General features: G+C 38.9%; 1 protein-coding gene across 1 annotated transcript; it reads right to left on the bottom strand.

The window, feature by feature from the left end:
• Positions 1-52: 52 nt before the first annotated feature.
• Positions 53-14,402, bottom strand: LOC108730092 (sushi, von Willebrand factor type A, EGF and pentraxin domain-containing protein 1). Its single transcript, XM_018459583.1, is given in 33 exon segments — positions 53-501; positions 730-912; positions 1,130-1,301; positions 1,691-2,588; positions 2,996-3,132; positions 3,224-3,315; positions 3,576-3,749; positions 3,868-4,075; positions 4,389-4,533; positions 4,535-4,598; positions 4,679-4,851; positions 5,184-5,293; positions 5,358-5,446; positions 5,597-5,754; positions 5,821-6,034; positions 6,410-6,509; positions 6,714-6,856; positions 7,223-7,519; positions 7,587-7,748; positions 8,082-8,294; positions 8,358-8,682; positions 8,800-8,894; positions 8,993-9,202; positions 9,380-9,631; positions 10,109-10,357; positions 10,470-10,670; positions 10,743-10,958; positions 11,200-11,382; positions 11,521-11,685; positions 12,168-12,353; positions 12,906-13,161; positions 13,441-13,728; positions 14,118-14,402. Coding segments are annotated over 33 exon segments (6,822 nt in total). The 3' UTR covers positions 53-322.
• Positions 14,403-15,630: the final 1,228 nt, after the last annotated feature.

Below are 15,630 nucleotides of genomic sequence, written 5' to 3'. Positions count from 1 at the left end.
AACAAAAAAAGAGATGATAAAAGTATATATATATTCGAGGTACAATATCCTAAAATTAAAGATTACGATAAATCGCGCATAAATAATTTAGATAAGGTATTGTCGCATATCCGAATGTACTACTCCGAAAATTTCAAAACTGAATTATTTATTTCGTGATAAGACTGCGTAATTACGTTTTCTATATTACATTCATGAGTCTTGATACAAGAGGTCAAACAAATAAAAAAAAAAGCATGTGTGTTGTTACAAAGGTGGAGATTCTTCTCTCTTTCTCTCTCTACGAGGCGTTGTACTAAATCCTTCTTGGCCATATTCTGAATCACACGCTCCTACTTCCGTCACATTTTGGCAACTCGTTCCACTTCCCATCGGCTTGACACGTAATCATTCCCCGCTTCTCACCATCGGGACATATATATGTCAATTGATCTTGAAACAAGTACGAACGACCGTAGAGCGCGATTCCCTGCTGGATCTGTGGTTTGCCACACGATATTTCTGCAAGCGATAACAATGCGATTATGGCCTAATTGTACCAATTACTTTGATTTATTATTATTAAGTAAGGCTTAAAACTCTCACTTTCTCTCTTTAAAGCCGAGAGAGTGGGAGAGATAGAATGAGTTTTAAGCCTCGCTTAAAGTCAAAGTAACGTTGGTGCAACCAGGCCTTAGGTATTAGAGTCTCCTAATGACAAGAGTTGCAATTTTTTTTACATATACATACTGGAGCATCTGCCATTCAGTTTGGACCACTTCCCGTTTCCTAAACATCTTAGACTTGCCTGCCCGAATACGCGATAGCCCGGGACACACTGATAAGAGATCGTATTGCCAAAAGTGTAATTCTGAGTTTCGTCGCTCTTCAGTATTGCGTTAGCGAGAATCGGCGGTTTTCCGCATACCACAGCTAGAAATATTCAACATGTGAACTTAGAGATGTCTAATACCCGTTTCCATCAATGTAGATTAAATTTTACTTCGGTTCGACTTTTCTTTATCTTTTTTTAATTATTAAAAGCAGAAGAAGATGAAGAGTTAGTTGAACCGAGATTATAAAGTTAAAATACTATTGATGAAAATAGACATTAGAGCCTTTGCAGATGATTTAAAGAGAAGGAACATACGTTTGCAGAAAGGCAAAGTGGACCACCTAGCGTCCGATAAACAAATAGATTGCTCGTCACCCTCAAGAATGTATCCGTGACGGCATTTGAAAATGACGAAGCTGTTGATCGTCTTACGATTGTTAACGTTCTCAGTATTGTTGCCGTTATCGATGTATCCGTACTCCGGTATCTGAAATTAATTGGAATTTTATCCTGGAAATATGCGAAGTTTGAAAATATTGTACGAAAAGACAAGATCGTATCCCAAATAACATTTATATTGTATAAGATATCTACAAGACGTCTTATAGATATCTTATGCAACATGCATGTTATCTGGGATGTATTTCCTTGTATTATTATTTTTAACTTAGAACACTTGTGCCCGTTTCTCCCAATGTAGATTAATTTTAATCTCAGTTTAACTTATTTTTTATCCTTTTCTAAGAGTAGAAAAAATGAATTTTTAGAAAAAATAAAGAGTAAGTTAATCTACATTCGTAGAAATGGGTATTAGTTAATTTTTTATTCTTTCTTGTAGATACTGATATTATCCATCGGTGTTTTCAGAAAACTTACTTGCGGAGGTGCACACGATCTATCGCAGATGTCTGTCGAATCATTCAGCACCTGTTCGAGGATAGACTCTTTCAGCGATAAATTTGAAACTTCCCATTTTGCGGTCTTATTGCACGTCCATGTTATATTTGCAATCGTCTCGTTGGCGATTAATTTGTGGAGGTTCATCTGTGCGCCATTTCGACACGTTAAAACTATTCGTCGCTCGTAACTGTTTCTTTCAACGAATATATCGAAATCTTTGTATTGGTGCGTAACGTTTTCTTTGCTGTACCGTTTCTTGTCTAATTCGAACGATGTCGCGTCTGTGTTGCTGTTTTTCAAGGCGGTTTCGTTTCCCAGTTTCTTGAAAAATTTAAAAATTGGATGTTCCTCGACTGAACAATTACGCGGCTCGCAAGAAGTGAAAGTCGAGGACCACTTCTCCTGTGTACACGTTCTGACCCGGTCCCCTACTAGTTCATATCCTGGATTACAGACTATAATGATTTCTGCACCGGAAACGAACGTTTCCGGAGAAATCCCGCTCTCCGTGTCGCTCTCATTACTTCTTCTTCGATCGGGTTTCCATGTAGCGTCTTCTTCCATCGGAATTTCGACCGTGATGTTATCCCGTTTCTTGAGGAAGATTCTTGCGTCTGCCACGCGATCCGGCCAGGGACACGTGCGCGGAACGCAATCGGGGACAAAGCCTGTCCAGATGCCGTTTGCAGAACATTGCAGCTTGAATTCCGTCAGATTATGATTACTGCGAAACTTGTAGCCGCGATGGCAGGAGAATCCAACGATGTCGTTATAACGATACGTTCTTTCGGAAGGATTGTCGATCATGTTACGCTCGGGATCATGAACGGAAGTTTGACCAGAATTCGAAGGGACGATGTAGCCATGTTCTATTCTATACTCACAGAATGTTAAACAATTCTCAAATATTTGTTAAAAGAAATTAACATATTTTTAGGCAAATCGTAATTTTTTAAATAATAGATAAATATCTCTAAGCAAAAGGTATATATATGTACTTTCTAAATTCTTAGAATATCACTCTAAAGAGTGAAAATTGAGCCAATTTTGAAAAAGAGTGACTCAATTTTTCAATCTTTTAGAGTGAGATTTCACTCTTCGGAGTGATAGTTCACTCTAAATGTTTTAGAAAGTATGTTTAATGGGCCTTCTACAATAAGCCATTAGTCATAAATTAGAAGTCAGAAGCTGAAAATTGACGACTGTGATTGGTCAATTTCCAGCTTCTAACTTCTGATTTATGACTAATGGCTTATTGTAGAATGCCTGTAAAGGACGCACTGTTTTGGCAAAGGACATCCATAGGGCGTGCAAGATGGTCTCTTGTGATCCCAAACGCCATTGTCTAGGCAGGTCAAGTATCTCTCTCCTATTAAACGGTATCCAGGATTGCACTTGAACTCCAACTGCTGGCCAGCCTGAAATAATTGAACAATTCAGAATGTAGGACATTTCAACGTCGCGATGTTCTTCTTTCTTGATTCTTTTGTGAATGACAAAAACATGTACCTGTAATATCGTGACATCGTCTCTCTCATTTTCTTCTAATATATATTCTATGTCACCATTTTCTGGAGCGAGTAGATTCTTGCATGTCGTTCCTGTTGAAGGATGCAAATTTAGCTGTTAAAGTCGTTGAACTTTGACTCATATATTAGTCCTGCTGTTCAAATGTATTGTACGATCGTTAATATGATTACAAATAAAGCTCTGAAAAAGATTTTCACAGAAAAAAGATCTTATATTATTAACAAAGTTATTAAATACTAAAGAAAAGTTTTTGAAATATTAGTAAGAAAATAGATTACATTTTAAATCAAATAGAACAGAACAACAAGTTTAATTCAAATGCGATTGTTACCTATGCAGATCGGAGGCAGCCCAATCCATTTTCCGTCGGAATTGCAAATGCGATGAGGGTTTCCGCGGAGTTCGTAGCCTTCGTTACAGGAATAATATATCTCGTCCTCGAACAAATACGATTCTCCGTAAATACGTCCGCGCGGAAAGTATCCCGGGAAGCCGCATTTTATTTCTTCGAACAAGAAACCACCAAACCAGAATCATTTAGATTTCACGGTCAAATCAAATCAGTTTCATTTCACGCTTTCTTCTTTGTGTCATAACACGATCACAAGGGAACCAGAACTTACTCATGCAGATCGGCGTATCGTATCCTTCCCACTGGCCATGCTTGAGACACTTCCTTCTGATGGATCGGTATTCCTCATTGCCGAATCGAACTGTATACCCATTATCGCAGTAGTATGTTACCTCAGACAGATCCTCGCTCAATTTAATGTTACCCTTGAAGGGCACTACGGGCAGAGGACAGCCATGACAAAACGGACTGGCTAAAATCTAAAAATATGATCAATCATTACTTAAGGTCCATCGCTAAATCCGAAAGAGGGGGCTTTTCTAGAATAACAAGTCACAATATCAAAATAATATTAAAATGAGTCGTAATTCTGGTGAAAAAATTTCGCTGAAATTATTCCACGTTTTGGAACATTTCAGCGAAATTGCTAAAAATTTGCTGAAATTTCACTGAAAGTGAATTTTTCAGCTACTGAAAAATCGTTGAAATCAATAACTCGTTTTGGAGTCATTTTGCTGTCATGATGACTTGTATTTTACTTGGATTGCAGTTTGATAATTAACGTATAATTACCACGACGTCACCGTGAATGTACTGCCGCATCTGCGCCCATGCCACGAGGTTCCCGTGATACTTCTCGCAGCTGTTCCATAGTTTCGTGACATCACTCTCGTTCAGAACGAAGTCCCACATGTCCAACAAGCCGAGTCTCCCCATCCTCCGATTCGGAGAAACCGCCACCCAGGCGATCCTGTTCCTGCCCGATGACGAGGGATCCATTGGCTGGACGGGACGATGTCCGGGATTTTATGATTTGCTTTAGGAATACGGAGATAATTCTTGACGATTACGCGTGTCATTACCTCGCACCATGGCTCCTTGGGCCAAACCGACGCCACTGTCTTTGAGGATTCCATCGACGAACACACGCCAGAAGCCGCTCTCGCTTTCCCAAGTAACGCACAGGAAGTGCCAGTTACCATCATTGACCTTAACGTCGGTGACGATTTTCTCCCCGTTAATGTACAAGACCAATCTGCAATGACATTTAACCGGGGAGAGTTCGCTCGCAATCTAACACATGCCAGCATTCGCATTGAATGGAATTATTTGACAAATTCTTCATTAAGACACACGCAGAAAAAATAATTTTGTTGAAATATCTAAAAATTTAGCTAGATATAAATCTGAAAATAATTTTGTTGGACCATCAAAATAATTATGCAGGAAACTCAAGCATGATGAGCTATCCTGCAAAAAGTTTTGACATTCTAACAACCAATTTGAACATCCTCTATGTATTTAAATTTTTAGATACTTCTGCAAAATCGTTCTTTCCGTACATACTAAATTTCTACAAGTAATTACCCATTATAATCCGTCAGTGTGAAGGCGTTGTCGTAAAACGTCGTTGCGTACGATAATATCGTACCGTAGTTGAAAGTATCCAACGATTGCAACCACAGGCAAACAGACAGCTGTCAAATCGGTGAATTCGATAAAACTGTCTATTACGATTTTTTCAATTTTCTCACAACTTACCTGGAGAAGATCTCTCGCTGGTCCTTTAGTGGCCACATAATCCGTCGTGCCGGACTTGGTAAAGTGCATCACATAGTCGGACGACAGTTCTGTTAAAACAATTTTTCATAAATCTCTTATATCTAAAATTATTACTCAATAAACTTAAATTATTGCTCAATAAACTTAAATTATTACTCAATAAACTTAACAAAATTAATAAATAAAATATTCTAAAATATTGTGAAATTTTAACTTGCCAATTTCGCAGTCGCGTCCTGTAAAAGCAATCGGGCATTCGCAGATATAATTGTGAACGAAATTGATACAGCGCCCGTTGTTCAAGCAAGGCGAGTTCTCGCAGTAATCAATCTTGGTCGCACAGTCCTCCCCTGTATATCCATCGGGACATTCGCACCTGGACGATTATATATACATTGATTTCATATCTCTCAGCATAAATTAAATTACGCAGACCGCTTACCTGTAACTCTTCCGTGTTGCGTTCTCCTCTTTGACGTTGACGCAAATTGCGTTCGCGTGGCATGGCAGCCAGTCGCAAGGTAACAGGTTGCAGTGTCGACCCAGGAAACCGGGTTTGCAGAGGCATTGCCAGGTACCGTTCACGGTACGACACATGGATCCCTCCTCACAGGGCATGTGCTCACAGTGATCCATCGAAACCTCGCAGAATTGACCTAAATGAAACCCATAGACAGCGAAAAAACTCATCTTGGACATTTATCCCATACAGCACAGAATTTACAGCAATATCGCTCCAAAATCTCTGCAATATTGCTGTAACATGCAATGTTGCTGCAATGTTGCAGGAGTGTTACTGCAACTTTTGTGCAACTTTATGCTGTAGGAGTATTAATAAAATAAAAGCTATAATATTGAAGACAAATAATAATTATTACCCTATAAGGAGTAATTTTTTTATTGGCGCATTAATGTTGGCTTGCATTAAGGATATTGGATCAATGTTAGACCGCAACATATATTGTGCCAATAAATTGTGCTACTATAAGAGTAGTGTTTTTATTAACAATTGTTATAATAAAAAACATTACCTTCAAATCCGTCCCTGCACTCGCAAATGAAATCGTTCTCGGTGCTCATGCATCTTCCATCATTCTGGCAGGAATTGGTGTAACACTCGTCCACGTAAATCTATAAGAATTATTTTGCCGATTTTCTTAGGCCGGGTTCGACAAATATAAGATCAGCTTACTCTCTCTTCATCATTTTTCAATTTTAAAAAGATAAGAAGTAGTTGAACCGAGATTAAAGTTAATCTTACATTCGTGGAATCAGGTTTTAATTCGGATTTTATTGTTTCATTGCAAATATTTAATTTGCAAAATGTATTCTTACCTCACAGTTATCACCTGTGTAACTGCTTTTACATGCACACTTGTACGTCACAGAATTATTCGGATGCTGCCGTGTTGTGCACGTCCCCTCGTTTAAGCACGGTGAAGAGTCGCACGGATCCTTGAACTTCTCGCATTTTGATCCTAGAAGAATAGATCCGTACGCGCATAGGGAAAAAATTAAAATTATTATTATGTGAGCATTTTTTTTTTCGTTACATTTTACTTTGCTGAAGAGGACTCCAAAGTGAATTGAAACGTATAAAATAAAGAAGACGTCAATTTTATCGACAGAATATTCGTAAACTTCATTATTTCAAGATCTTACGTCTGATCACCTGCGTTTGACTCTCATTAGTTTTGATGTATGTTAGTTGTATTTATGTTTCAAAATTATTAATTATTAATAATAAAATGTAATATTAATTAATTATTAAGATTACAAAATTTAGAAAAAAGATTGAAAGAGAACGGTGCTATCTCGTCCCACGATTGCGACTAGTAACGTACCCACATAATATTCGCGACACTCGCAAACGTAGCCGCTTTCATCTCGTAGACATCGACCGCCGTTTAAGCACGGATCCGTTCGGCAGTCATCGATTTCTTCATCGCGGATCGGTAGACAATCACTGATGTCTATTGAGCCGCGCTTTTCCGTCGTCACATTCGACGGACAAGGCAAGCATTGACTCTGTCCATAGTTTGGCTGATAGAAACCAAAGTCGCACGCGAAACAAGGCTTCATGCCCACACGTGATCCGTGGTAGCGTTTGCGCCGAGAATAATATCCTGGTCGACATACAGCTGCAGGAAAAAGAAAGGGAAATATATTGTAATGTCGAGTCTCGCGTTTCTGGCTTGAAAATCTTACAAATGCAATCTTTCAAGGATCTCGCGTGCATCCTCTTCGTGAAGGTGTATTCCGGACAAGGCACACATGTCAACGAAGCGATCGCATCCTGGTATTCGCCAAATGGACACGGCTGGCAAGTTCTGGTAGAGGAATTGTAGAAAGTGCCCGCGGGACATTTAACTAAAAGAAAAGATTACAATTGGGATATATTTGTACACGAAAAGAACGATTTTGCTAAAACGTCTAAAAATTAAACTAGATATAAATCTGAAAATAATTTTGTTAGATTAAAATAATTATGATACAAGAAATTCAAGCATAATAAGAGCTGCAAAGAAATTTTGATTCTAACAATCAGCTTAAGCATTCTAATACATAATTATTTTGATGATCTAACAACATTATCTGTAGATCTCTATCCAACTGAATTGTTCGATACTTCAGCAAAATCGTTTATTCCCAAATTTTTACTGGTAGATATTCTTAATGATTTTCATCTTCTTTTATGCTCACCACAACCGTGTCTCTTTAAAACACTACCGGGATCACAAAGATCCTGTGGCTCCTTGAATACGAAGTGTAGATTTAGGGCGAGCTTCGCGATCTCCTGGTTGGTTTTATTGTCAAGCAAGTTTAATTTTCCCATCTGTGTCATCGCATCGATCCTCTCTCTCAGCTTCTGCACTCCTCGTTTTGGATTCTCGTAGTTCTCTTCTATTATCCTACCTGCAGGGGATTTCTTTGCGTGTTATTTGATACATTTCACAGAGTTCGAAATTTATTTCTTACCTATAAATTTAAATTTAATTTCTATTCTATTTCTTTTCCGTTTAGATCTGGTGTTATTTTTGTTAGGCTCGGGGCTCAATCTTATAGCTGCGCGTTTCAACCTTTCAAACAATATTGCTTCAGTATCTTTAAAGATATCGGTAGATCGAACTTGTTTGTATTCGTGCTCGAATCTTCGTCTTCTTATTAGGTTATCTTCAATATCCTTCGACAACGATAGATCGTCTTCGCATTTGGGATCGAAACTGATCAGATCGCACTCAATGTCATTATCGCATATTTCCAGGAATTTCAATTTTATATCATTAGCAATGTGCTTACTCAACTAAAAGGGACATTATACAAAAGCTATATATCTAATTTCTATAAATCTTATTATTCTATTATATAATTTATTCTATAAATCGTATTATTATACAATATATTAAATCTAAACACTCACTTTGCCAAGAGCAGTTTGATTGTCGCATATCGCGCTTTCGTTGCTTTGTAATATCACATCCCCCTCCTGAGATATTGTCATAGGTGTTTGTGTTTCTAATCGATAGAAGAAATCAACATTTTTCACATAAAATATAATCATGTAATTTAAAATATCACATGACCGGTAACTTTCAAAAATTCAAAATAAATACCTGAACATTGTGGCAGATGATTACTATCCCACATATGATTGCTCGAATTACATTTCAATAGCAATTCGTCATTAACGATATTGAAGTTCATTGGTACGATTGCAAAGTCATAATCATCCTCGCAAGCTACGACACATCGTGTTTCGCGATCGTCTGATGAAGAACAGTTCAGTCGACCATTCTCTGGTGCTTTCAGACTTTTACACACATCTGGAAAAATCACACAATACAATCTTCATAAATAATATTATTCCTTACTTTGGTATCGAAAGTACTGAAAAAAGTGTTTTTACTAACTCTATATAAATAATTAATCATTACCTTTCAGTATTGAATTTCTGAGAAATGCATATTGTTAAATACAGTCGTTAATGAAAAGATATATACCTTCTACAGTAATGTTCAACACGCAACTTGCCCGATTGCCGTACTTGTCGGTCGCGTTATAAAAGACCTTCGTACGTCCGACCGGAAAGAAGAAGTCCTGGCCGGGTTGATGACTCTGATTGACGCGCACGGCAATCCTCGAATTATCGTAAAAGACTGGCTCGTCCCACGTCACGTTCGTGAGACCGCTACCGAAATCGGTGTAGAATATTGGCGGATCGATGCAGTTCTCGATTGTTGGTGGTTCCCTGTCTGCAAACGTTCGGAAAAATACTCATTTCTCGCGCGATTTATTCTTTTCGACGATTTATCTACTTTTTGTCAATCTAGAAGAAGAAGAAGAGGAGGAAGAAGAAGAGGAAGAACAAGAAGAGGAAAAAGAGGAAGAGGAAGAAAAGGAAGAAGAAGAAGAGAAAGAGCAAGGAAAGGAAAAAGGAGAAGAAGAAACGCGTTTCTTAGATCTTATTCATACAGCATAGAATTTGCAACAATATTGCTGCAACATCTCTGCAATATTGCTGCAACATGCCCCAAACAACACAAAGTTTAAAATTATGACGTAAGACGTCTTTAAGTCATCCTTTAGACGCAAAAAACGTCTTATGACTTGATTTTAGACACTTTTTGTTATCTGGGACAATGTTGCAGCATCTTTTGCTGCAACTTTTGTGCAACTTTGTGCTGTAGGGGTAGGTACCGCCTTCGTTGGAACCTTAGTTTATAGCTTACCAAGAACTTTAATTTTGAATTTGCATCTGGCTTTGTTGCCGCTCGTGTCTTGTGCTACATACACAACGATGCGTGTACCGATTTTTGCTTTCCAGGGTAGGACGATGTGCGGTTTCGTCCACACAATAGGAGATGCATCCGCGTTGTCAGTCACCTTAGGCACCGTCCAGTTCACATACGCGTAGCTCTGCCCCTTCTCAGTCTCTTCGACAATCTCGGCCGGGCACTCCAAAGAAGGCGGTGTTTTGTCTATCGTGTTCGAAATACGTTTCACGCTCAAAATTAAACTTGGATTTAATATACCTAATTGAGACTTAAATTATTCATTTTTCTAGCAAAAAGGCTTGATCTCGATATTAACCTACGCATCGATTAACGCTGTGACGCTGGGACCAAATTCCCGTACGTCCGATGCACGTTCTATCGGTGGGTCCTTCCAGGACGAAGCCCTCGTTGCAGGCGATCGTGCAATTGGTGGCAAATGGTACCTTCGCTGGGCCGATGCAAATCTCTGGGGTGATGTCGCCGTTCGCAATTTGCGGTAAAGGTTCGCATTTCACAGCTATCATAAGGCATTGAATCTCTGTTAATATTCTGAAAAGTACAGGATAGTAATATTGTCCTCTTTTTTTACCTTTGCACGTAACTTTCAGACCGTCCCAACGGGATAAAGGTAGACAGTTGCGCACTTTGCTGCCACGAAGCTGATAGCCGAGGTCGCACCGAAACTGACAGCGTGTGTCGATCGGATACACGGTGGAATTTTCTTTAAATTGCTGCTGATAGTCCTCGTCGTGCTCGCATTTCACGCGGCCATGCGTCGGTGAGCGTAAAGCCGGACATGTCTTCACTGAGAAATGTAATTGAAAATCTAATTTGATTCCTCCCTCAATTAAACGTACACAATAATAAACACATATGTATTATATTATTGAGTGAGAAATTACAGCTAATAAGTACGTTATATGTAACTTAATTAGTATTTGCTGGGAGGTGACAAACTTATGACGTTATTTATCGTCATTTTGACATTTTTAACGACAAAATGACAAATGTCAGCTTGTAATCTAGGGCAGTTCTTTATTACTTACGCAAGCACTGCGGCTCGTTGCCGGACCAAGCACCGTCTTTGCCGCAAAGCCGGATGCTGTCCCCCGTAAGATGAAAACCAATCCTACATCTTACGCCACACGCCGCGTGCACCACGTTGCTGCAAGCGCTCGCCTTAACCAGGTATCCGTTGTCGGGGATTCTCAGTTTCGTACATGTTATAGCTGAAAATAATATCCACTCTATCTCGCAAATAATTTTGCGAATAATTTGTATTTGTACCAATGATCGCGCGAGGATGGTACCCTTTTAATTAAAATTATCACACAATTAATTCTAAGTTTATGAATGCAACAAATTACCCTCGCATTTGTAACCATCCGTGGTAAATCCGGAGGCGCAGACACAATCAACCACTGAGGTCGCGGGGATCTTGATGGTGACGTGATTCGCGTCTGGACAGGGTACGCATGCAGCGGTGGAATCCCCAGATGTGTTCGCAGAAGCATATGTTCCGTTCGGGCAAGCTGTTGTGAGCACACAAAGAGAAAACTTTCGAATGTAGTATAAAATGTATATTGCCTCAATAACAAATATATGACGTAGAAAAAAATTAAAAACGTAACAACCGTGAATTGTACAAGTGCTAGTACACTTTATTCAAGGAACGTCCTAGGAACATTCTTACAGTATGCACAAAAAAAATGCGATTCTCTTTTAATCACTGTTATGTTTGCTGAGTGTGATACAGTAACGCAGTGATTGCAGTTAAAGGAAATCATATCGAATAAATATTTGGTAGATGAACAAAATATTTGTGTTATAATCAAATTTTCCTCCGTCCACTCACTTTATTTAATTAAACCGACAACTGAAGTGTTAGTAATTGTGAGTCGCATTTTTTTTGGCGCATACTTAGAATATTCTTTGATCATTTTTAGGAGGTTTCTGCGTTGTATGAGGCGTCAGATATCAATAGATCCAAACTCGTTCGCTAGTTACAACCTACGTTGGCAGAAACCTCTGAGACCGGAACCGAAATAGCCAGGCGGGCAGATGCAGGCGTAATGTCCAGTCGCGGTACCGCAGGTGCAGGTCGCCAATTCGTCGCAGCAAGTTTGGTTCATGCTGTCCGAGCAGAGGCTGTTGCAATCGATCGGCAAAGTCACGGCCACGTATTGCCCAGTCTTCAAGTCTGCGAAAAGTGTCTGATTCATCACTTAAAACCAGTTTTTTTTGTCCCAATAAAGGCTTCATAATGTTTTTACAAAGCAATAATCTAATAATGCTTTGCGATTCTTATAATATGCTCAGCTTTAATATAACTTGTCCCAAGCGGAACAACAAGTTACGATAACATCAAAAATGACGTTAAAATGAATCGGAAATGATTGAAAAATGACTTTTAATGATCATTTTGGAGTCATTTTGACATCACAATGACTTGTTCTGCTTAGGTAAATTCTGTTTCTAAATTTCGACATTTTACGCGTTCAAAATACTAATATAAAAACATAGTAACAGCAATTATAAAGGTGACAATTGTACAAGTTTCATATAAAATTAATATATATTATATAATTGAATAAACTATCTTATAGTTGCAATAATATATAAGCTGTGAAAATAGCTTATTCAATTATACATTAATTCTATATATATAGAATTGTATAGTTTTATAATCGCTACCACACTATGTCTTTTTCTCTAAATGCGTATTCGTAGTTTTCGATGGGAAGAAACACACCGCTGTGCAGAGCGCGTCGCGCCAAAGCCTCGAACTCCGCGAAGCTATCGAGGAGGTAGCTGTGCGTGTATTCGGGATGACTGGCGATGTCGTGCAGCTCCTCCACATTTCCCGTACGTATTCCAAACGTGAACACAGTCGCACCCGTGTTCTTCAGCAGGTGAGCCGCGGGACGCGGATCGCCACCGTTGCTGAAGCCATCGGTTATCAGGAACACTACCTTGTTCGCCGCTTCACGACTCTTCTCAAGGATCGCCTTGCAAACAGCGGAAACAGCCGTAATTTATCAAAGCCATTTTATCAAACTTCAGTTGGACTTGCTTTTACTATCACAACTTTGCCGTAGCAGAAATTATTATCTCATTGCAAATGCAACATTGGCAAATATTGGAACTTGTAGTATTTAGGGCGTTTTCTAACAAGGACACGGTGCAACACGGTGAGTCGTTACATCCTTATTGTTTGCTAATGTTAAACAAGGATGAAATGATTCATTGCGTTACATTGTGTTCTTGTTGGAAAACTGTGCCCTTACTAGTGCTTCGAGAAGCGCGCCGCGCGTATAAGTTCCCCCGCCGCTATAGGTGATATTACTGAACTGTTTGTTCAGCAAGTAACATTTGTGATCGTTGGGTCCGTGCCTGGAGATCTGATCGATGTTGCGATATACGTTGCCTCGACCACCGAAGGTGACCAGGGCGACCCGTGCAGCCAACGCATCCACCGTAAAATCCGATAGAAGCTTCGTCACGAAGTTCAGTTCACTGCGGAAGTTCTCTGCACCGACTGAACCGGACGCGTCCACCAGGAACACCATTTCCACCTACCGAATCGTTTGAATTATAATTGGATGATTAGAGGCATTAGAGCCTAGACTTTGACGTTCTTTATTCCTCTTAAATCTTGCGTTAAGCTTTAAAAACAAAACAAAGGAAAAATACGAGTACATCAACTTTGGGGATCGATTGTGTATCTTGAAACGAAATAAAAATTATAAAAGTAAGAAAATTCATTTAGAATATTTATAATTTCATTGGTCAATACTTTGCGAATTTTGCTCACTTTTATCATTTTTATCTCATTCCAAGATTACATTTCAAAACGTCTTCTTCGGAGAAAATTTTATTTGATATAATATAGTATACATTACGTTTTAAAATGCAGCTCAAAATACACAATCGAGCCTCTGTATGCTCTATTATCTTCGTCTACCTGATCAGTCTTATTTCGCAATCGATCTATATGCCTCTTCAGTAGGCGGGACAGAACGTCCGTCTTGCTCTTCAGCATCCTGTCGGCATCGTCCAGGTGCTTGTACCGTTGATCGCCGTTCATCTTTTGGTCGAAATTCAGAAAAGTCGACGAGACATTATTATCGTTTGTACCATTCTCCATGCTGTTGAGCGAGCCTCCATTGTCGTCGTCGACGCACTCGGCAAAATTCGATAATAAAGAAAGCGCTCCGATTAGCAGCGGTAGAATTCTTGAGAATCCCATTGTTAAGCTTTACAAATCACCAATGACGTTAAATGATATCTCACATTTGAAGATGACCTTTTGTTTTATTATTGCGATCTATTATATTTACGGATCGCATTCAGAGGCAAGTGGACCACGAGAGAATGCATTTTCTTTCCGTTCTTTTCTGATGAAAATTTTTTCCAGAATTTTTCATATAATTTTTCAGAACTTTTATATAAATTTCAGGATTTTTCAAAATTAAAAAAAAATTTTAAGACTTTCTCGAAAATTTCTGAAATTTTTTAATACAAATTGAAGCACTTTTCCAAACTGCCGAGAAAGTTTATACCTATCTCTTTTAGAATTCTTCATAAATGTAAATTCTGAAATATTTTAATATTTCTCATTCTACATATAATTTCTGAAAAAATATTTTAAACTTTTCATAAGATTTCATAAGATTCCAAAAATTATAGAACGAGAAATCTTAGAATTCTTCAGAATTTAGTTATAATATATAAAAAATTTTAAGAAAAGATGTAGACTTTCTCAATATTCCTGAAAAATGTTTCAATCCGTATCAAAATTCTGAGAAAAATTTTCACCAGGATTAACTGAGTAAAGAGAAGAAAAGAAAGAAGCACAAAAATGAGAGATTCTATCGATCGATTCGAGGGTCGGACGTTGTTTTCGCGTTCATCGTAGCAGCCACGAAGGAAAGGATCGCGTCGCGGGGACCAGTCGGTTCTCTGGTGCATCCAAGATCGCGAAAGCACGACGGATCGCATGGAGACGAAGACGTAACTGAGAGCAACGGAATCATCGGCTATAAAAGAACATAACGCACGATGCGAAAACAAGGGGACCTCTGTTCCGTCGAGTTCAGACGAGTTCCTTGACGCGCGCACGTGTCTGTGAGTGATCCACGCGGCTGCTCTCTCGGCCCGTCGAACACGATTCTATTGTGTCCGCCGCCAGGCCGCGAATAGATCCAGACATCAATTTCTATTAACGTTAATTCGTATTGACCATCAGACGACCGCGTCGACTCCGAAATCGCTCCGCGTTTGCGCTCTCTCTACATCTCGAGGATTTTTTTGCCGCGTTTGTCTCATGAAAAAAATGAATTGGGTGGTTCGGCAAAGCTATAGCTTAATTGCTGTGCGAGTTCAACGTCTATAATTAAGAAGATTTGATGATTCAACGAAGAAATTATATCTGTAAGCAATTATTAGTATGCTAATTCAACTAATTCTTTGCTACA

The sequence above is a fragment of the Mycetomoellerius zeteki genome, unplaced genomic scaffold (assembly GCF_001594055.1).
Source record: "Mycetomoellerius zeteki isolate Tzet28-1 unplaced genomic scaffold, Tzet1.0 scaffold119, whole genome shotgun sequence".
Classification (NCBI taxonomy): Eukaryota; Metazoa; Arthropoda; class Insecta; order Hymenoptera; family Formicidae; genus Mycetomoellerius; species Mycetomoellerius zeteki.
This window is presented reverse-complemented; position numbering and strand designations above follow the sequence as displayed.